Here is a 21,757-nt window from a genome sequence, read left to right as displayed (position 1 = left end):
TTTAATTGTCATTTAGTATTTGTTCACTATTTTTTTAATACTAGAGACCCTTTTCCAGTCTAATCTACTAAGCGTAACATTGCACAGAGATGCCCACAGCATGATGCCATCGAGGGCAGACTGACTTTCACTTTCCCTTGCACATCATTAGAACTCGAATAAAAATACATGCACTCCTAGCAATGTCAAACTTCTAATAGCACCCAAAGGAAAGCAGAAGCATCATATCATCTGTGTTTTTAAAAGGATTGTTCATGACCTAAAATATAAAAATTGCTTTTTCAATTCCTTCTGTCTTTTAGGTCAGAAGTTGTTTTATGTATATTGATTATGTGATTGAAATGACATCATTTAGATATACTGTGTGAAACCCTCATACAGCACGATTAAATTGAGTTATTTCCCTCTTATTTTCTGTATTATTTTCTGCTAATGTTAGTGAAAATGAGTGTTTATCAAAAATCAATTAGACACATCAAGAAAAAACTATTGTATAATTCATACTTGCACATAACCATCAATATACAATTAATGACTCAGTTACTTCAAAGCAATGTGAATTGACTGTCAAATGTGTTAAAATGACTACAAACTAAAAATAACGATGCCCATATCTTATTTCACGTTTAACCATCTCATACAGTTTTTTTAAGTTCTAGAAAAGAAATGTGAAATTGTTTAATGTAATGGAAAATCTTTTGACCATTTTGGGGTCAACATCAGATTCTCCTTAGAAACAAAATCAACCAAATAAATACTGTACATAATATGAAAATTACTATATTACGTTAACTAAAAGTTCCAAAATATAAATTGAAAACAACAACTGCGCTGGAAACAAGGAAAGGCAAATCTTTTAAATACTACATATGTGACATCAATATCTAATAAATGTCCTTGGATATTTCTCTGTGATTGTCTCGTCATAAAAAGTCAAATTTACATCTGTAAATCGGCCCGATCACGAGGGGGAAAAAAAAACTGCGTTGCAGAAAACCCAGATTAAACTTTATAGTAAATGTTAGTAGGAGTCTGAGGCGTTATCTCCTTAACAATGTACACAGGAGGTCCGTACTCTCCGCTCACGCGCTCAAAATGTCGACAGAGTCTAGTGTCAGAGTTCTGCATAGGAAAGACGATCTCGCTGCGGTCCGAGCCCATGTTGTCGCTGCTGATGCTGTCCCGCTTTGGCACAGCTAAAGTGTTGAGGGACACAGACGCAGACTGCTGCCTATCTGGGACGCAGCGACGGCATTTCCACAGCACGGCCGAAGGGATGACGATGAGGAGAAGGAGGAGGATCACACAGGCCGAGACAACCCATATCAAGAGTCCTGGCTGTGAGCCGCCACTGCCACCGGGGTTGAGCTGCCCTGCTTCTGAGCCTGCGTCTGTCAGGGACAACGGGACACACAAAAAAGGAAGGAGAAACGGAGATAAAAGAGTGACTCTGAACGAGGGCTGGGGACGTTCAATAGTTGTGACGCGTGAACATGCAATTCGCCGTGAAAACTGGAGCCTGGAGGCATTTATCAAAGAGCTGAACTGAGGACACACACATAGACTCATATTTGCTCCAGGCCAATCAAGCAGAGGGCTTCCACTTGAACGAACCCATCAATACGAAGGGTAAAGTCTTAACAAAACAATGGTAGCTAAGAAAGGCAGGAGCGGGGACCTGTTGTACATTGGGGTGCCGCTCACGTTTTCTTCAAAGCAAGACTCAACAAGCGTAAGTGTTGGAATCAGACACAACTACCAAGACATGCACACAATTATTAGGCCCCTGTCCGTTATAGCTGCACCAAGCGGTATATCGAATGAAAGAAATTATGGACTCCCACATGCTTGTTTAGCACTTCCCACTCGTCAGGGAAAACTTTGCATAATAGAGTGCGTCTTTGTCTGTAGAGCTCAATTATATTCACTCTGCGCTTGTGTACGTGATATTTTTTCCCCCTAAAATTGCTAACAATTGAAAATATTTTGTATCGGCGATTTTATAAGAAAGATTCCCTTACAATGCATAAAATGTATTCTGTCTTGACATGCTGAAAGATTTCATGACCAAGACGACAATGGCTTAACGTTGTCATAATCCAATGCTCGTGATGCTCAAGATAATGGCTTTTCATTAAACTTGCATGCCGCTATTTGCATTCCTTATACTCGTCAAGTTCTTAATGTCCTACATACGCCGAATGTGTTGGAAAATGAACCATTTGGAACGAGCGTTCACTGTATCGGACTTTTATTTTAACGGCACTGAACGCTTTTACCAGTATGAAGCAAACAGAACATTCCGGTTTTAGAGCACTGCTATGTAAACACATTCCCGAGAAGGGAACACCTGCTTTAAAAAGTGATGCCCCTGGGGGAAACTGAATATTCAACAGGAAATACGTGTCGATCCATAAGCTGTTAGGAAGTGCTTTGCTTTTTCAAAGCAACACCATTTGGTCTGACACTATTGTGTTGGCTGGCTATGGCACGTTTCCATTGCCCAGAGCAGAGCACCTGTTAAGAATACTTCCATGGAAGCCAAGGGTATGAAGCGTGGGGATGACATTGTGGCTCATCAGTTAAACAGATTCTTTATATGGAGTGTATGATTTGGAGAGTACTTGAATTTGATCTTTTTTCTTTTTTTTTTCTCCTGTTGTTAACAAATGAAATCTCTTTAATGTGGCCGACAGCCACATTTGAAAAAGTACAGTATATATGAAGACCTGTTCTCCTACATAGTGTTGTTTGTTATCAAGCCTCCTACTCACTAGCATCATCAGCACTGTCTTCAGGGACTTTTAATATGGTCAAGCAAAGCGTTCATCCATCTCTTAAAGCCATTTTTATCTTCAGAGTATAAAAGGAGTCAAGTCTAGCTTACTAATTAAAGGCATACTATACCCTGGATTGGTCGTCTGACATTTACAGGGTACACATAGTGACAAACAGGCAATCATTCTCACTAACATTTACAGCACTATTGTGTGGGAAATAAGCCCACGCATTCTTTGGGAAACCAACCGCTTCAAATTAAGCGCAAATGCAACAGCAACAAGTCTAACTGAGCCACGACTGTGTAGTAGGAAGGGTGATTTAATGGCCAAGTACAATGTCAATAGTAACTCAAGAGAAAATAACCTGAGAAAGAACCATTAGACCCCTTCTGGTGAACATTCTTAGAGCTGCCGTTGAACGACCTCATGAACATGATCACTAATGAAATGAAAAGTACAAGATGGACATGAGCACAATGGGTATTGTGTCTCTTGATTTATATACTTTAACACTAGGGGCAATTTAATTAAAAACATAATTTTAGTTAACAGATTCTGGCACATGGCATTTTTTAGAGGGGACTGGAGAACAATTTAGTCATCATCCTATTTCATGCTTTTATTTAGGAATGATGATGATGATGTGTTATTGACAAGCTGCATTTTAATGTAAAATATTAAACTTGCCGGTTTTGTTCTTGAAGTCATTTCCTTTAGCTGCATCCTTTGCTTTCGGTTTTGGTTTTAAAAGTGGGAATCTGGTTGGGGACTCTTGAAGAGTTGATAGAGGATCTGTAGAACCTGCAACAAAAATAGTTGAACACATGAAGAAGTGAAATCATCAACTTCCAACAAACTATAAATTCTCAAAACTTAACAGTTTCTTTGTAAAGCATATGGATTTGAGCCTTTTTTCCCCTCAAAACACTGCTTTAAGTCGTTTTAAGTCATACTTTTGTGTTCAGATATCCTCATCACATATCACAGCACATGCACTTTATCAATAATGCATAGCTATTAACTTGATTAAAAGTTCAATCGCAAAGACACGTCCTCCCTTTCAAGATACAGTGCTCAAAATGCAAAAAAATCTTAAGTGACTCCCATTAAATGACATTAATATATGCACCACTAATTTGGCTTTACAGCTAAATAAATTTCGATATTACTGTTTTATGTTTCTTTTAAATGTTTGTTTGCGCAGTGGTGTTTTTTTTTTCTAAATGCAACATGAAAGCAAATGCATATTTGCAAGATCAGTTGACAAACACAAAATGCTGAATTTTCATGTTGAAGTCCAACTGTTCAATTATTCATGTGAATAATACTGCCAAACTGCAGTTTGGGGCTTCAACAAATTCATCATCTCTAAGCATTTAGTTGTGCATGAAGAATGGTGTATCTCATATTTGGAAAAAGTTTCAAACGTAGTATCATGTATTCGTAGACAGATATTTGAAAGAAACATACTATTTCTAAAGTTGACCTAAATTGGGTTTCTTTTTATCGTTTGCATGATATGCATATTTCAGCACTGAACTAAACTAAACCTTAGGGGTGGAGGGGGTGATCATAGAGTTATTCAAATAAGCTTGGCTACAAATGTAATTAAAATTGACTACCAGTAAAAATGCTAGATTATTGATGGCCTCGTTCAATCTAACCGATTGCATGCAAATAAGTACTGATGATGTATAGCAGTTATAGGATTGAAGCCAGGATTTGACATAATTTATGACAGCAATCTTTTGCTTAGCAAACGTTGATGGCCAAGTTTATCCTACCATTTAGAAAGTGGTGATATGGTGACATTACTTTTTAATAAGTAGAAACTAACAGTTCATTCATTTAAAATCATTATTCAGATTGATATTTGTACGACACATTCCTCCATTTTTAATGCCTTGTGTTATATTGCTGTGCATCCAAACATATCATGTGTTTATTTTAGCTCACAAAGATCTTACTTTGCCCAACTCTTAGCACCAGCTTCATGGATTTGGTCCGGCATACCCCTCCATTAGTGCTATCCAGACTTTGAAGAGCCCCCGAAGATGTTGCTGATATAGAAAGGGAGCAAGCAAAGTTACTTGAGCATTGAAAACAGTGATTATCAGGCAATGTTGAGAGCTTTCCTAGTTGCCAAATCTTGCATCACTTTTATGCAGGAAAATGCACTGTGCACACAAATTGCAACTCGACACTTGAAGCAACTACTATGACCTCCTCAGAACATTAGGGACACGTAAGCAATATATGTAGCTCTTGTTTGGTAACGAAAATGTGTTGACTTAAAAATGTTAGTTATTAAAGTTTTATAGGCCTGTAGAATGACTACATGAGAAGAGTCTAGTTAATGTTGATCTTAAATAGTACTGTAAACCATTTTCCCATTAATCTCATTCTTTGTTACCACTCTCTCCATCCATTCATCCAACCACCCATCCATCCTTCCGTGCATCTATCTAATTACCAATTTGTGAATCTTAAGCTTTACTTGCTGCATGTCCTACTGGAGGCTGTGGGACTTTTGATCCAATAAAATATTCAGATAAATTATTTAACAAATCAAACTTTTATTATCAGTCAAGAGTGAGCCAAATAAAATTTTGGCCTAAGAGGCTTAAAGATGATTAAACAAAATTAATACATGTGCCCTGAGAGCTTCAAGACGAAAAATAGATTCATCCACACACATACATCAAGAACTCTCTGTCACCCCAGTCCAAGTACACACACACACACACCCACGCACACACACACCCATACACACACACACACAAACATGCACACCCACACAAGACGAACACATAAGTACACACTTGTTAGGAACATTTAGGTCACATAACAACACAGCGTCGGCAAGACGCCACGTTGCCATAAAAGCTCACGTCAAATATGCCTGATGCTGTAAAAGCCTCGTGTGATTTGGGGCATGTAAGCCCTCAGAATGCCACTGTCCTGCCATGGCGGAGTGTGCTGTCAGAGTGCGGTGAGGCGGGGGGAGGAGGAGGCTGTATGCTCACACTTGTGCACTATCTCATGCATCACTTGGCAATAAGACGCACCGGTTCCATTGACATCAGTATGACAAGGAGGCCGTTGACAAATCGAAAGAGGGACAAGGATGATGGCCTCTTGTTGAATCAGGGTGGGTTAGTGATTTTGCGGAAAGGGAGGGGGGGGATGTTAGTATGATAACAGAAGTCACACCTGTAGCACCCAAACAGGTGGTTGCTTTCATTCTGTACGTACTGGCAGGTATTAAACAGGACGACTCCAAAAAAAGACTTACAAGTGATGTAGTAATCCTTTCCTCTGAGGAATTCCAGCCCCCACAGGTTAGGGCTGAACTCTTGAAACTTGAATGTGAACTTGACGTCCCGGTGTGGCTTGTCACAGTTTAGCAGTGGTGTGTCCGTCTTGTCTATTGTGCAGCTTTCCATCTGGCTTCTGGAGACTAGGTAGACTCGGTAGAACTCCTCCTTTCCGTCCTTAGAGGTGTCTGCCCGTGGACAGACAATGTCCATCTTGTCTCCAATCTGAGGGTAGAGCACCAGGCCTTCACCTGAAGTGAAGCTACAAATACAGGTTTTGAAATAAATAAACCAACAGTCACCAATGGATCACATTTGAGAATCATTTCCTTAATTTGGGATGGTTATGTTGGGAATGTTCCTAAGTCGGATGGCCTTAATCAGTAGTATATATTTTCGTGCCCCAAATCACAGATCAGGGACAGTAGTAGCTCAGTCCGTAAGGCCACTGAGAAAACGAAACGAGAGCCTGCAAACGCATTCGCAATGCCATTCCGTAGCAATCACTGTAGTTACCTTGCCTGCATGCCGTACTTTGGCACTCCTGGGCTCGCATTGAACTCCTTGTGAAATATGGAGCAAGTACATAGATAGAATAAATGGGAGTCACCTTCACCCCTCCCTCTCTCCACAACCGATGGATCAAGACAGATGGCCACCTCACACAGGGTCTCAACGTTTATCTGTTTCTCTCCCTTTCTCGGGAGATTATACAAAGCCTACCCCAATAAATTGCTTTGAAATATTGCTACTGATTGGGCCATATATACAAAGAGTAAAATCTGGAGAAATATAGTCCAATAGATGTGCAGGTTTTGAAAAATTGATTTAAATGGAAGCCTTTTAAAACTGAAAACCTGAAGCTTAAAGTGTAGAGTAATATAAATTTGGATCGTCATTATTTGCAAATTACTATAATATCCATAATTGAAGCTAACATATAAGTACCCTATTTTTTCATATTTTTATTTACACACATGTGGGCTGACCTGGATTTGAACCCAGGACCCCAGAGCTGTAAGGCCGACATGCTAATCCATCATCCACAGAGAGGATAAGTGGAATGGAACATTAATAAAAAATCAATTTATCATTATCATTATCACAATTCCTATTTAAAAATAGTTTATATGAGAGTATGAGAAAGTACCACCCACTTAGTATTGGCGCTGCTCCAGAGGATAGAGTCCAAAGTGATGGCCCGACACGAGCTCATGATGACGGCCAGCAGGGTGACACCACCGTAGCTCCATGCGATTCCTCCCCCCATCACGGGAAAAAACCTCGGTGTAAACTCCCTACCATAACACGCAGTGGGGGCACGTCACCGTGCCGGGCCTGTGCATGTGTGCGTGCGGTAGCTTCAAGTACATCCCGCGGCGAGGTGCCATGAAGTTCCGTTCGCAAAATCATCAAGCTTTCCACATCGGGAGCAAGTGGACAGAAAATGTCCCGAGTAAGCAAGCAAGCAAGCAAGCAAGCAAGCAACCGCAAGGACTGAGATTGCGCGGGGGTGCGCAGCCATCAGCTGAGCGGCCGGCCCGCCCCTCTGCCGGCTCATGCGCGGAGGGTCCACCCGGGTTGGTTGCTTAGCGCATTTTAGACACGCTCGAATCACATTGGATCCTTGGAATTGGCACAGGAGCCAGATTTTGTCATTTATAATTTAATTAAATCTGCTTTAGTCAAGATTCATGGACAGCACAAAGATTACGAGGCGGATTCCACAGGGTTTATTTCAATAACGTGATTTAAATTCATTACATGCAGGTTTCCTCAACCTTTATCGAGCTCTATTACTAGAGCTGCATAACTGAAAAAAATCAAATTGCAACACCGTATGTGGGTTTTCTCCGGGTTCTCCAGTTTACTCCCACATTCGGAAAAAAACACATGGTAGGCTGGTTGAACACTATAAATTGGCCCAAAGTATAGTTGTCCGTCTCCTTGTGCCCAATGATTGGCTGGACACCGATTCAGGGTGTCCCTCGCAGTCAGCTGGGATAGGCTTCGGCACCCCCCGTGACCCTTTTGAGGATAAGCAGTTCAGAAAATGAATGAATGAATGCATTAAGGACGATATGACGAAATAATGAATGAACAAAATAACAATTACCTTTTTTTATTTAAATCATTCATTAATGTTCCATTCCACTTATCCTCCCTGTGGATGATGGATTAGCGTGTCAGCCTTACAGCTCTGGGGTCCTGGGTTCAAATCCAGGTCAGCCCACATGTGTGGAGTTTGCATGTTCTCTCTGGGTATTCTGGTTTCCTCCCACATTCCAAAGCTATGCATGGCAGGCTGATTGGACACTCTTTTTGTTTATCATAAAGTGGTGTCCAAACTGCAATTCACACTGAATTATATTGCTTTAAGTTATTTACATGGGAGGACTGACATAATGTATAATGACATTCTATATACATACTACAATATCACACATATAGATAAATAAAGTCAATTCAAACTCAACATTCTCATATTTGTTTTTTTCCATCTTTCTATTTTATTTCTTTTGTTTTCAGTCCAAGGTTTTGACATGTAGCTGCCCAAATTTGTGTTGCAAACTATATAAAATGTGTTCATGGCAAGCAAACTGTCTTTACAAAATGAGATCTCATTAGATTGTGTAGGTGAACCTGAAGGTGTGTCCGGTGAGTGTATGATTAATGTTAGTGGCGCAGCTGTAGGCGACACGTCGCCATGAAGGACACTTGTATTCGTACCCAACCCTGTGACCTTCAAGTGCCTACATACACAGTAGATTTGTACGGATACATTTTGGAGCAGCATCACTTCAAAAATTGTATTGTCACAAACAATTGCCCCAGTCATTGAAATCCTATAAAGAGGATATAAAAAAAAGAATCCATTTCATCAATGAATGGGATTCCTTCCACAATTGCATTTGGAAAAATGTACCATTAAATTAAAGAATTATAAGAAATCGAAAGTTTGGGTGATGCACTTAATGCAATGACTAAAATATCTTACAATAGTTCACCTTGGTTTAACCCTCTGTATCTTGTTACTAATGTAATAGTGGTACACCCGCCGGACCTGGGTGCAGCCAGCATGTTTTCTGTCCCCACTCACTTAATGGTCACGTGAGAGACCTAAAGTGAATAGTTGCCTGTTTTTATACAGTATGTAGGACTGACTGCTGACCAGGGCTGGATTTATTTAGTCATGTGTGATAGGCACCAGTAGCCCACGATAATAAAAATGTCTAGCAGTATAGAAAATGGATGGCTGGAAGTCAAACAGATTGAACCGGAAACATCAATGCTATGATATTTATTTTGTAATGCTTATGGTTGGAATAGGATTGATTTGTAAATCTGCTTTTGAGGAGACATTTTTGTAATCCCCATTTTCAGGGAAATCGGAATTAATGACAAAGTGGATTAAAAGATTATATGATCTTCTGTGACCAAAAGCATCAGAAATGAAGGCTGAAATGATGTATGACTAATGTCTTCTGCTTGGATGTGGAATAGGCGGTGCTGCATACATTTAGTGTACCCAAAGTGTTGAACATTTGAATTTATAATTCTTTTAAAACTTAAGATTCCGTGACTATAAAGAGAGCACATATAGTGACATTTTGTAAACATGGGTATAAAACATCTTCCTTTTGGAGATGGTAGTTGGCTAGAAGAATCTTTAGAAACATATATATATTTTATTTATATGCTTGCTCCAAAAATTCTACCCTCTAAAATAGTTATGATTTGAATTGGATTCAAACTAGAACTGTATTTTACTTTATGGTTATTTTTATTTGAAATGTTTTTTTAGTTGTCTATTACAAAACAAATGCAACACTGCACAAATATTTGTACAAACATTGAACAATGCAAATCAAGGTACAAGAAAGGAAATAAACCAGAGGTCAGTTAAATATATATTATACTAACATGAATCATTAAATGTAATCCTTCTGGAATGAAATATTCATAAAGGCTCAATGGTCATATTCTTAAACAGAGGTATAACAATGGCATCAAAAGTAAAGATATTGTATATACTAATGCTTTTTTTTACCTTTTGAGTGTGTTTTGGGACCCACATGATGAACGAACTCCAGGGAATTTGCATGAATTCTCCCGAAAGTGAAGTTAATGCTAATATGACAGGTGTTAGATGAAATATAACCCCTATCACAATTAGCATTAACCTCAATTTTAGGACTTTGTCATCATCACCTCCATGTCGAGTTGACTTTTACTAGAATGATGAAAAAATCATTTCACAGGGTAAAATCTCACCGGTTAAAAAAAAAATGTCAACACAACAATTCATTGTTATGTTATGCTCCAGTATTTATATTTGTGCAGATTCTGGGGAAAATATATTTGCTATTCATTTTGATTTTCCCAGAGTGAAATCAAAGAAAAAATGACATACCATTTGCATTGAATCTTTAAGAGTACAAAAGATGCACTCTATATAGCTATAAAATATTATTATTTGAAGAAAAAAATGACCTAACCAAATGTAACACTGCTGGAAGAAATCACACTGCAGTTTATAAAGGGTTTGGGTGTCCATTTTAAAACACTTTACCTTTCATTAGACATATAAAAAGCCATTTGTTTTTAACTCATTCACTCCCATTGACCAAGACAGACATCCATTCCAGGATAAATTATGGTGATGTCAGTGGCTGTCAACGAGTAACAAGGCAAAGCAAATGTGCGTTTTAACAATATACATTGTAGATCACATGATCATATTGATTCATAAGGAAAATTAATTTTCTTATATAAGTTACTGGCTGGTCTTCTACTAAAATAGAAGGAACTAGTTGGGATGTCAGCACTATTAGTGCAAAGAATGAATAGGAATAGTAGGGATAATTTAGTACGCCTGGAGGTGGGTATTCACTGACCTGTTTCGACGTAGCCTGACTTCCTTTCTTTGAGTAACGGTTTCTAGTTCATCGTGCGTCTTCCCTCTGCCCTCTGACAGTCTCCCATTGAGCATCTGTATGTGGGAGTCTTTTAAACATTTGTCTGTGAGTCATGTAAAATCCCCCCAAAAGTCTATGAGTGAACACTATCTTACGTTATGTAAATTCTACACTCATTTCTTGACATTTATTTTTGACCTATCTTTCAAGATGAAGAGCAAATATTATGAGCGCAGTGATTAAAGAATTTATGGATTATATATATATATATATATATATATATATATATATATATATATATATATATATATATATATATATATATATATATATATATATATATGTATATATATATATATATATATATATATATATATATATATATATATATATATATATATATATATATGTTAGTACCATTCATTCATTCATTTTCTCTTTATCCTCACAGGGGTGCTGGAGCCACGCCCTGGCCAATTGCCAGGCAATCGTAGGGCACATTTTCGTACAAAAATAATATATATGCATTTTGTTCCAATTGTTTTTTGGGCGTACTGTGCTGGTGAAAGATATACTGATCTAACGCTGGTCAAAGTTTGAAGGAAATGACATAGAATCGTCATATGAGAGAGAGCAAGCGAAAGAAGGGGGCTGGGGGCCTATTACGTTTGGTCTCTTTGTTTATTTTTATCTGGCAGGGAAAGGAAGTTTGCTCAAGCATCTGACGAGCGACACCCACCAACCGCGACTTTTGGTGATTGTGTGGAGCACATACTTCACATTATTGTGTTAACTTGGAAGCATGCTACTTTTAGCACAAGCCACATATTTAGTGTTAAACGATGGAAGTTTGTCCATATTACTAAGATCTCCACAAAGTACACCTTTAATTATTCAGGTGGTGAGATGAATTGGAGTAGAAATGTCTGTTATTAGAGTGTACCAACATGGGGGATTTTGAAAAGCACTCGTTTCCACTAAATGACTCCTGGGGTCACCCCAGTGGTTGGTTTTCATGCGGTCACCCAACAAGCATGTTATTTTGATATGATTCACAGAACTGAAGGTGCCTCCCCGTTCAATCTGTCACGCATGGTGCCCTCTCACTCTGAAAAGTAAATGTCCCTTTTCATTCTTGCTACAGACAAATATTCCCAAAGACCCTATCTAGAAAAGAAATATGAAAAAGTAATGACACAACAGTTGATGGTTGGTATGAGTGAGTGGGGGAAGAGTAGTTCTATCAAGGGGGACCTCTGCAACAAAGTATCACAACTGGGTTTTAAATTGCAGGGTTTTTTCTTTGGTATTGCTTTCATTAGCAGTTATTGCATTTTTTTTAAATTGTTTTCATCAAAACTCTAACAGAGTTTGGATCAAATTGATTGTCAGGACTGAAAAGCTGCAAAAAAGCCCTCAAAAATGTCTATTTTGAACAGTTTTTAACTGCTTGGGAATCTAGAAGACATTACACAGTGGATTTATTAAACTTTGCCAACTGCATGTTGGCTTTGTTAGAATTTTACTCATCATCTTTCCACGTGGGCAGCATGACATCACATCGTTTTCCCGTCAAGTGTTTTTAGCACAAGTCTTGAAAGACAGACATACTGCTGATCTGATAGAAACATTTCACCGGCTGTCTTTGAAGCACACACAGCAACCAAAAAGAAAGAAAAAAAACATTCTTTCTTCCATTTCAACAATTATCTTGCTGTCCCAAATGGACATCATTACAACACAATACTAGTATAGATGCATCATGGACAACAAAGTACAACATTGCAGAACTGTCTTTCACTTCAGCTCTTCCTGATTCAAATCTTAGATCAAAATTTAGAAAGTTGAAAGGCAATGTGGGTGTTTTTACGAGGGGAAAAGCATAACGCTGTTCACAGTTGAATTCAAAAAATGGACCATGTCCCCATTTGTCTGTATTTGGAGAAAAAAAAACAAGGAAATAATCACAAGGACCTCAAATGGTTTCACATACACTGTATTTTATTCAAAAACTTTTATCCAAATTGTCCTAAGAAAATTAGACAAAAACAAATCTTTGGCCTAAAACAACAAACTACTGAACTACATTTCCTATAGCCAACTAATGTTCCCGCATTTATATTCCATACCGCCGATCCTCACAGGGATCGCGGGGGTGCTGGAGCCCACCCTAGCCAGCTACGGGCACAAAGGCGGAGGAGACACTTAAACCCAAGGACAGTTTCATTTAATTCCTTGGTTGAAATGAAAAGTCAGTCCTGTAAGTTGAAATAAATTGGACGTCTATGGCTGTCAATTGCATACGATAAGTTAAATACAATAGTATCATACTAATGTGTCAAAAAATGTATCATACTAATATGTGTCAAAAAATGTATTATACTAATCACTACAATTATTCCACATACTATACTATATATATATTACTACACGTATATACTACAAACAAATAAGTAGTGGTGACATCTAGAGGAAAGTATCAACTACTGCATGAGTCCAATCCATTTCTATTAATATAGTACTAGTCTGTTGGTTGTTCATCTCCTTGTGCCCTGCGATTGGCTGGTAACCAATTGGCTGGGATAGGCTCTTTCACCTTCGCGACTCTTGTGAGGATTAGCGCCTCAGAAAATCAATACGAGCTTTGATTTTTTTCTTTAAAACATCCAAATATGATCTTGCCATTAACTGTAATGAGGACTGATTCTTAAAATGTATACTAGTGTAACAATATTTATATATATTAAAGTTGAATACATTGAGAGAGAGAGAGAGAGAGAGAGAGAGAGAGAGAGAGAGAGAGAGAGAGAGAGAGAGAGAGAGAGAGAGAGAGAGAGAGAGAGAGAGAGAGAGAGAGAGAGAGAGAGAGAGAGAGAATGAGAGTGAGAGTGAGAGAGAGGGAGAGAGAATGAGAGAGAGGGAAAGAGAAAGAGAGAGGGGAGTGTAGTATTTGAATCATCAACATACTGTTTTCCTCTCTTCATCTCCGACTCCATCTCTTAAACCAACACACCCTGGAGTAGGTAAGGCATAAATCTTTCATTTGCATATTAAAATCTGGATCATCGCTGACTATATAGTAGTAAAACAATCTTTTTTTGTTACCAGATGTCTGTCCAAAGTCAAACAATAATAAATGCATGTCAAAATCGCAAGGTAAAATGTTCTCATTTATTGACCGATGAATAGGTGTGACTGAATAGGAATTCTGTCCTATTCTCATTACATACAAAAAAACAGGTTGGGTATACCAGTAGGGACATGTTGGATGTTTGGATGTGGGCTCCACGGCAGCTGTGGTACAATAGGATAAAACATTTTGGTCTCTTTAGTCATAACTTTGTATGTGAGCAACAACCAGGTGCATAATATAAGCCAGTTCATTTTAATCTTAGGAAGTTTAAACAAAGTAAAAATATTATGAACAAAGTACTAATAGTAATAGCCTAGCCCTACATTAATTTAAAGCATAATGGGCAAATTTACCAATATTTTTATTTTCGATTAGAGTTATACAGGGTTTTATGGCGCGTGAATACAAGAAAAAGAGACGTAAATCTATTGTTAAAAAAAAATGCAAAGAGTGTATGTAGTTTTATACTTTTAAACACTATATTTTTAGTTTTTCAAAGTTTATATATGGTCTGTGGAAATCTTTAGGACGTTGCTTAAGAAACCGCAGAATCTTGCAATATGTTCATGTTAAATGCTAGTCAGTTCTCAGTAAATTATAAAGTGTTATTATTTTTTTCCCTCATTTGTGTATAAATGACAAAGTTGTCATTACGTTTAAATATCTTTTAGTTTCACCATTTTAATTGAAATATGACGGCCCAGTGGTTGAGTGGTTAAAGTGTAGGCCTTACGGCTTTGGGTACCTGGGTTCTAATCCAGGTTGATCCACCTGTGTGGAGTTTGCATGTTCTCCTCTGCATACTTTGGTTTCCGCTGACATTCCGCAAACGTGCATAGTGGGATGATTGGACACTCTAGATTGCCCGAGGTATGGGTGTGACTGTGCATGGTTGTCCGTCTCCTTGTCCCCTGCGATCGGCTGGCCACCAACTCGTGTCTGAAGGCAGCTGGGATAGGCTCCAGCACCCTCGATACCCCTAATAAGGATAAAGCGGTTCAGAAAATTAATGAATGAATGATTGAAATACAATGATATAAGAACAGTAAACAAGTAGTTGCATGTCCTCCTCAAGACCATTAAGCACTCCCAGACAGACTTTAAAATGTCGGTTAATTAGGTACTAAAATAAGTGCTTAAAACTTGCAAAAACTGAGAATAATTTATTGCTGATTTGCTGATTCAAAGCAATAAGTTCCTCTTCCTTTCCTCAGTCCACAGTTTGTCTGTCGAACAAACAATAATCATAAATACAACATGGATAAAAGTACAAGAGAAATATAAACAAATACAGGACCAGCATTTTTATTGTACTTGCAAATGAACAAGTACACCCATGCTTTTTGTACTGGGTCATAAAATCAGTACTAGTAAAAGTACTCTCCATATCAAAGATTAAACAATATATTACTGTCAATTTATCAAATATTTACAGAAAGGGATCAGCCACTTTTATTCATAAGATTAATTAAAGCGAGTAATAGAAAAGCAATGAATAAGTATGCATAATCATACATGATTATGTAACAATAATCTTCTTTACTATCAAATGATGTACTTTGTCTCTGTTCCAGCATATTGACACCCTCGATGGCTGCCATGAATGAAACACGGAAGGGGGAAGAAGACCTTTCGAGCTCAAGCACCCCTTGGCAGGCAGAGGCCGTCCGAGGAGTTCAGATTACTGCTATCCTGCTAATTTTCCTGGTGATGAATTCATTTCTTTTTCCAACTGTGACTGCAGGACAGCTCAATTTGTTGATATTGAATTGAATGATTTTATCGTCCATTATACACGTACAATGGGATTGAAAACTTCATCACAAAGTGCACAAATAACAACAACAAACAGACACATAATTAATCAATAAATAATAAACATTTATTCACCCCTGGCAGTCAAAATAAATTGGACGTCTATTGTCATTAATGGCATGCAATGTGTTAAATATTATGTAAATAAATCAAATTTACTGTATCACTTTGGGTTGTAACCAGATATTATATATGTATTTTTGTGTGTGTGTGTGTGAGAGAGAGAGAAAGTACAAAAATCCAGTAATTATTATTAATTTAAAAATGTGTATAAATTGATGATTTTAAAGATTATTTTCTTTTCTTTATAAATGGTCAGAGGTCTTAACTGTCAACTTTTGAATAACTGTCCCATGTAGTGACCCCGAGAAGGTTATGTGTATCCAAAATATCTTGGTAGTTAAAATTTGGGTTGAAGTTATGGTTCCATAACCACCCAATATACTGACTCCATATTATATTATATTATTGGAGACAACTAGGTCGACATCTTATCAAGCTGCTTTTTTTCTGAAGAAAATGTTTTCCCCTTTCTTCTATAAGGTGGGCGTACCACTCAACATGCTAGTGGTCTGGGCACTTGGAAAGAGACAACGTCATTTGATTCGCCGAGGCAGCCGGGAGGAGACACGATCGGCGAGCAGTTTTCGAATCTACGTCCTCAACCTAGCACTGGCAGACCTGGTGTTAATACTTCGGACCCCCCTCATGTTGGGTTACCTGGCCCACAACAACAGCTGGCCGTTTGGTTTTGCCCTTTGCCGCCTCGTGGTGTTCCTACGAGGCTTAGGATTGTACGTCTCGGCCTTCCTGGTCTGCGCCGTGGCCCTGGAAAGATGTCTATGTCTGCTGAGGCCCGTGTGGGCTCGACTGCGGCGCCCCGCCTGGGCCGTCCCTTTGGCCTGTGGCTTGTCCTGGCTCCTGGCCACCATCCTGTCAGCCCCTTACCTACACAGTTCAGTTTTGAAGGAAATAAACAGCACCTACCAATGCCTGGAAAGTGGGAATTTTAACATGGGCCTTTTTGTCACCGAGAGCGTGGCGGGTTTTATATTGCCTCTGCTGGTGTTTTTGGGAAGCAATTTGGCCATTTTGCTTACGATTCAACAGTCGGCACCAATTAGTCCATCCACTTCTTCACCTTTGGCTTCACGCAAAATGACCAGGATGTATCATGTGCTTTTTTTCACCATGCTGCTTTTTCTCGTTTGCTGGGTACCCTATTTTGTGTGCCGATTCCTACGGGCTCTGGCAGAAGGACAACCTGAGATGGCTGCGTTATATAACAAGGCCTATTATGGAAGCTACATCTCGTTGTACCTGGTGTATATCAAGAGCGCCCTTAACCCTTTCCTCTATGTATTCGCCGCCCGAGGTCTTGGCCGCGCTGTCCGGCGTTCAGTCACCTCTACCATTGAACGACTCTTCAATGATGATTCCACAGACTCCCTTCGGAAGAAATCACTCAAAAAACTCCCAATATAATTTAAGCTATAAAGTCAACGTAGCTCAAGCCATTTGCCTCGAAAATCAAAAACTATTCACCGCGAGGCCATCTGACTGCAACTGGCACGATTTAATTTGTGTTGTAAGGTCGGAGTCGCCACATCTTGATATTTAGATAAATGCACTACTGTTTGAAAAGGTGTTTGGCATTATGTTTAGAGGGAAACATGATAAGAGGCGTGTCTTTTGCTCCTCCTTACTGTAAATTACAAAGAGCATTTCCTGTTCTAAAAGATACTTTTGATTAAAAGAAGTGAACAAAAGTCGATAAGTATTGGAACGCAGCTTGAAATAGTTAAATCTTGATTGAAAGCCACAGATTCTTGCCAAATCGTTGTGATCTAATCTAATGTTCAACATTGCTATAGCAACTCAATTCTGCCCCAGTGCACCAATTCAGGTCTGGTGCAGAAGATTTTGAAAGTTCCGATGTCCCCAAAAAAATCAGAACAGCATTGAGACGAATTAAATTTACGACAATGGTCCTCTAGTTGGATTTAAGCAAGAAGACAAAATTCCCAGGATACAAAGTCTCCTTGAAGAGGAGTTGGTGTATATTTTTTGTGTAAATGTAGGTGGTGTATAAGAAAATGTACAGTAAATAATGGAATGGAATGTAATTGAAAAAGTGTGAAGTATAAAGGCATAAACATATTCTGTGTTTTTTATTTTTTTTTAAAAAATGGATGATCTATTCTACAATAATGTCAAACAAAATTTTTCAGAGTACTCAATTACTGTAAATATATTCCAAAACACCCCTTCAAAACCCAATAACACATTAATTCAGCTCTATGAATTGCTTTGAAAAATACAAGTTGCATTCTAAACAGCAAAATATCACTGACTGGCAAGGAATGATTAATAGTTGAACAGCTAATCTACATGTTTATACTTGCATAAGGCATTTGGCTTTTTATTTATTTCTTCTTTTTCTTTTTAACTGCTTGTGACTTTAGCAATATTGCTCCCAGTTTGAGAGACATGTCGTCACGCTCTTCCTCTGGGATCTGTTTGATCAACTGAGTCTGCGGAAAAAGAAAAATATGAAGGAACTCAAGAAAAAGTTTTTGTTTTTTTTAGATGACAGAGTTGGGATTTACTCAATTTTAGGATATTACTCCACCAGCGCTATTTAGGACTAACTTGCAGTTCCTCTAGATAGGAAGTGCAACTCAGCCATTTTAACCACATTTAAAAAAAATGCACTTTAACAATGAAAACAGATTATGCAACAGGTACTTGTGAAACACATGAGCAATATTACAAAATTGTGCATCATTCACTTCACCTCTAAGGTTGGTTCATCTTTCTGTGGCGGGTATGAAGGGAGACCGAGCACTGTTTGCTTGCTTCTCAGTAATATCTGTCAGGAAGACAGAAAATGTCAATCTTTGCATCAATACTTTATCTGCATTTCCTATTTTTGATTTGCATCATTTTGCAGGTCACTGCCTTGAGAACAGCTGTGTATATTTAGGTAAATGTTTTGGACTGTTGTTATGCTATTTAGTAAAGTAAAAAGAAATCCCTCCCATTTTTAGTAAAGCGTTAATCATAAATGCACTGGTTAAAAAATTAACAAAACATTTTCTAGATTCACTGCATCATATCTTTAATAGTATCATGTCAGAGCAGATACTTGAATAATAAAATACGCTGTGTTGCCACATTGTGAACAATTATAAAACCTACCCTTTCCAGAATGATTTAGCTTGCAAATATTATTGCAATCAAAGAAAAAATGACAAAAATAACACACTCTAACCAAGGCCCATTCCCATTTTGATCGATCATATGCATGAAATACTTTAAAATATTGAATGGTGATTTAAGGCCAAGTATAAATGTTTTGGCATATTTCATTCTTGCACCTCTTTAGCTTTCTCCTCTTCCTCTTCCAGCTGTTCTTGCAGAGAACTGCACGCCTGCTGCAGAGAGGACACCTGCTCTTCTGTGTCCTCCAGTGCACTGATAACAGCCTTCAAGTCTTCCTGAAAGTACAGTTTATCCCTTACAGAACAAAACTGATCCATGCTCCTAGAGCAGAAGTGGGCAAACTACGGCCCGCGGGCCACATCCGGCCCACAAGGCGTTTTATTCCGGCTCGCCGACGTTGTCCAAATAATGTTTTTTTTTTCAAGATGGCGCCGTCACGCGGAAGTCAGTGGCAGTAGCTCTGTCCACTCTTATTAGTTTTTCGTGTTTTACAGCCCCTCTATCTTTTTTAAATACATTTGAATACTTCTTGATACATTCCTTTTTACTTTACTTTGTACTTTATACTTTTTACTTTGATGAGTGATGAGTATGTTAATACTTTATTCCTTTTTTCTGTTTATGTTTCATATGTACTGTTAACGGATGCACTTTTTTATATGTATCGTATCTTGTGTTGACCCGGCCCATCTGTCAAAATTTTAAAGTCAATGTGGCCTCCGGACCGCAGTAAACCGCTTACACAGAAAACTCTCACCTCCAGGGAATCAAGAGTTTGCTTTACAGCTGCATACTTTTTACTCTCCTCCCGGTGGCGTTGCGATGAATCCCTACTAAACCCTTCAGATTTCTGCACAGGAACTTGAAGCTCAGCACAACAATTTAGGAACCTAAAGAAGAAATTTATATAAGACTTGACCTTACCATGACTGTTTCCAAATTGTAACTCACCTATTTTTTAAAGTATTTAGATGTTCCTGGCTCCCCTTCTCTTTCCGTCTCAAACCGAGAGTACTCCTGAGAAAATAAAAATAATTATATTCATCATATTAATATGAAGAATATTTATTCATTTTCCAGGCTACTTATTTTCCCCAAAAAAATCCATACATGGGAAAACATTGTCAAATATGGAGACAGGTTTGTGACGGTATTGTTGTTATCGAAAAATAGCACCTAAATTTTGTTTTGTTTAGCGATTGTTTATCAATCAAATGATCTAGAAATGGTGATGATCCAATGCAGATATATATCATCATGAAAACTATAATGTGATGGAGAGCATCCATGAAAACATATTCCAAGAATATACATTTTCTGTGTTTTTGTGCTTATGTTTTCACATCCACCTGCTTTTAGTAAAACAGTTCAACATGATCTGGCTGTGGCCTTTCATTCAATAAGCACAGTTTACAGTTAAAACACTTGTAGGGAACTTTGTTTAACATTATAAGAGTTAAAAGCAAACCCAAAACTTACAATATTTCAAGGTTAAGTATATTCTCCACTGCAATGACAGAAGATCTCTTGATCTTGGTGAGATTCTTCGATCCTTTACGTGCAATGTCGAGAGATATATTAAAAATAAACGTTGTGTTATCAAACCATTTGAAATTATTATTTTCGGACAATTTTAAACAATAACATTAGAAGCAAATTCACATCTCGGATGTTTAGCAGTGAGCATAACTCCATTCAGTATAGTAAACACATCAATTCAGTGTTTAATCAATAAAGCAAGCATGGATTTCTGACCTTTGCGTTTCTGGTGTTTCCTCTTGCCATTGTTGTCGTCAGCCTGTGGGGAAATATTCGGGAAAAATTGAAAAATATAAGTTATTTGAAAAACTAACCTGATGAAACAGGAGTGCCACTGTTGTTTACCGGATGATCGCTTGCTGGAAGAACCTTTTTTGACTTGGCAGTTGGACGTGGAGGTTTTGAGGCTTCCCGATTAGAACCACGAACAGGTTTCATTTGTATCAGTTATAACTCTGAATAACGCTTTAGATTAAAAAAAAACAAATTATATTCACATCGCCGCTTATTTAAGCGACACCATTTCCGCGCGTGTTTCATGTGAACTGAAAACACCCATGCCTTATAAAGCAACCCCAGTGTTGTCCTCCTAGGTACAATTTGTCTTAGTTATTAATGCTTTATCCAAAATAGTGTATATACAATGTGTCTCTAACTTTACATTACGTCTTAATTGTGAAATAAATAAAATAAATTTAAGTTTTTTCTAAGGGCCGGGGTCAGATGATTACCTGTAAGTCCTCGTTGGGGGGAAATCAAACGCACGAACTGGTTTAAATTTCATGACGGAGATGATAAAATAAAGCTGCATGGTAGTTTTTAGAGTTTATAAAAAACAACACAAAATTCATTTTCTGTGCTCCCTATCCTTATTTTTTAGATAATACAACATGACACAATTTGAAACATTGACGAGGATAGTCAACAACACACGCATGCCCATGTGGCGGCCATATTGGTGGGGGCAACATTTCCATCAATTTGAAAAATTATTCTAAAAGGGTCAGTTCTCAACCTATTCTTGTGATT

General features: G+C 38.1%; 3 protein-coding genes across 5 annotated transcripts; 1 reads left to right on the top strand and 2 right to left on the bottom strand.

The window, feature by feature from the left end:
* On the bottom strand, positions 1–7,639 carry LOC144194781 (ephrin-B2a-like). 2 transcript variants are annotated; one of them, XM_077714089.1, is made up of 5 exons: positions 7,255–7,639; positions 6,076–6,359; positions 4,748–4,840; positions 3,468–3,581; positions 1–1,391 (listed from the first exon to the last, which is right to left on the bottom strand). In XM_077714089.1, exons 1-5 carry the CDS (start codon positions 7,365–7,367, stop codon positions 1,003–1,005), a joined length of 993 nt encoding a protein of 330 aa, XP_077570215.1. In that variant the 5' UTR covers positions 7,368–7,639; the 3' UTR covers positions 1–1,002. The 2 variants fall into 2 exon arrangements, with proteins under 2 accessions (XP_077570215.1, XP_077570216.1); XM_077714090.1 differs by having other exon boundaries at positions 6,076–6,322.
* Positions 7,640–13,935: 6,296 nt separating this feature from the next.
* LOC144194834 (C3a anaphylatoxin chemotactic receptor) lies at positions 13,936–18,136 on the top strand. The gene is made up of 3 exons (XM_077714163.1): positions 13,936–14,039; positions 15,724–15,856; positions 16,508–18,136. Exons 2-3 carry the CDS (start codon positions 15,740–15,742, stop codon positions 17,447–17,449), a joined length of 1,059 nt encoding a protein of 352 aa, XP_077570289.1. The 5' UTR covers positions 13,936–14,039; positions 15,724–15,739; the 3' UTR covers positions 17,450–18,136.
* On the bottom strand, positions 18,130–21,652 carry cenpq (centromere protein Q). 2 transcript variants are annotated; one of them, XM_077714166.1, is made up of 9 exons: positions 21,460–21,652; positions 21,074–21,193; positions 20,945–20,987; positions 20,669–20,741; positions 20,141–20,206; positions 19,947–20,079; positions 19,345–19,464; positions 18,762–18,836; positions 18,130–18,498 (listed from the first exon to the last, which is right to left on the bottom strand). In XM_077714166.1, the coding sequence occupies exons 2-9, from the start codon at positions 21,164–21,166 to the stop codon at positions 18,391–18,393; spliced, it is 711 nt and encodes a 236-aa protein (XP_077570292.1). In that variant the 5' UTR covers positions 21,167–21,193; positions 21,460–21,652; the 3' UTR covers positions 18,130–18,390. The 2 variants fall into 2 exon arrangements, with proteins under 2 accessions (XP_077570292.1, XP_077570291.1); XM_077714165.1 differs by lacking the exon at positions 21,460–21,652 and having other exon boundaries at positions 18,133–18,498; positions 21,074–21,345.
* Between the last annotated feature and the right edge of the window lie 105 nt (positions 21,653–21,757).

The sequence above is a fragment of the Stigmatopora nigra genome, chromosome 3 (genome assembly GCF_051989575.1).
Source record: "Stigmatopora nigra isolate UIUO_SnigA chromosome 3, RoL_Snig_1.1, whole genome shotgun sequence".
NCBI classification, from domain to species: domain Eukaryota; kingdom Metazoa; phylum Chordata; class Actinopteri; order Syngnathiformes; family Syngnathidae; genus Stigmatopora; species Stigmatopora nigra.
The sequence above is the reverse complement of the archived record's forward strand: the minus strand, read 5'-3'. Positions and strand labels throughout refer to the sequence as shown.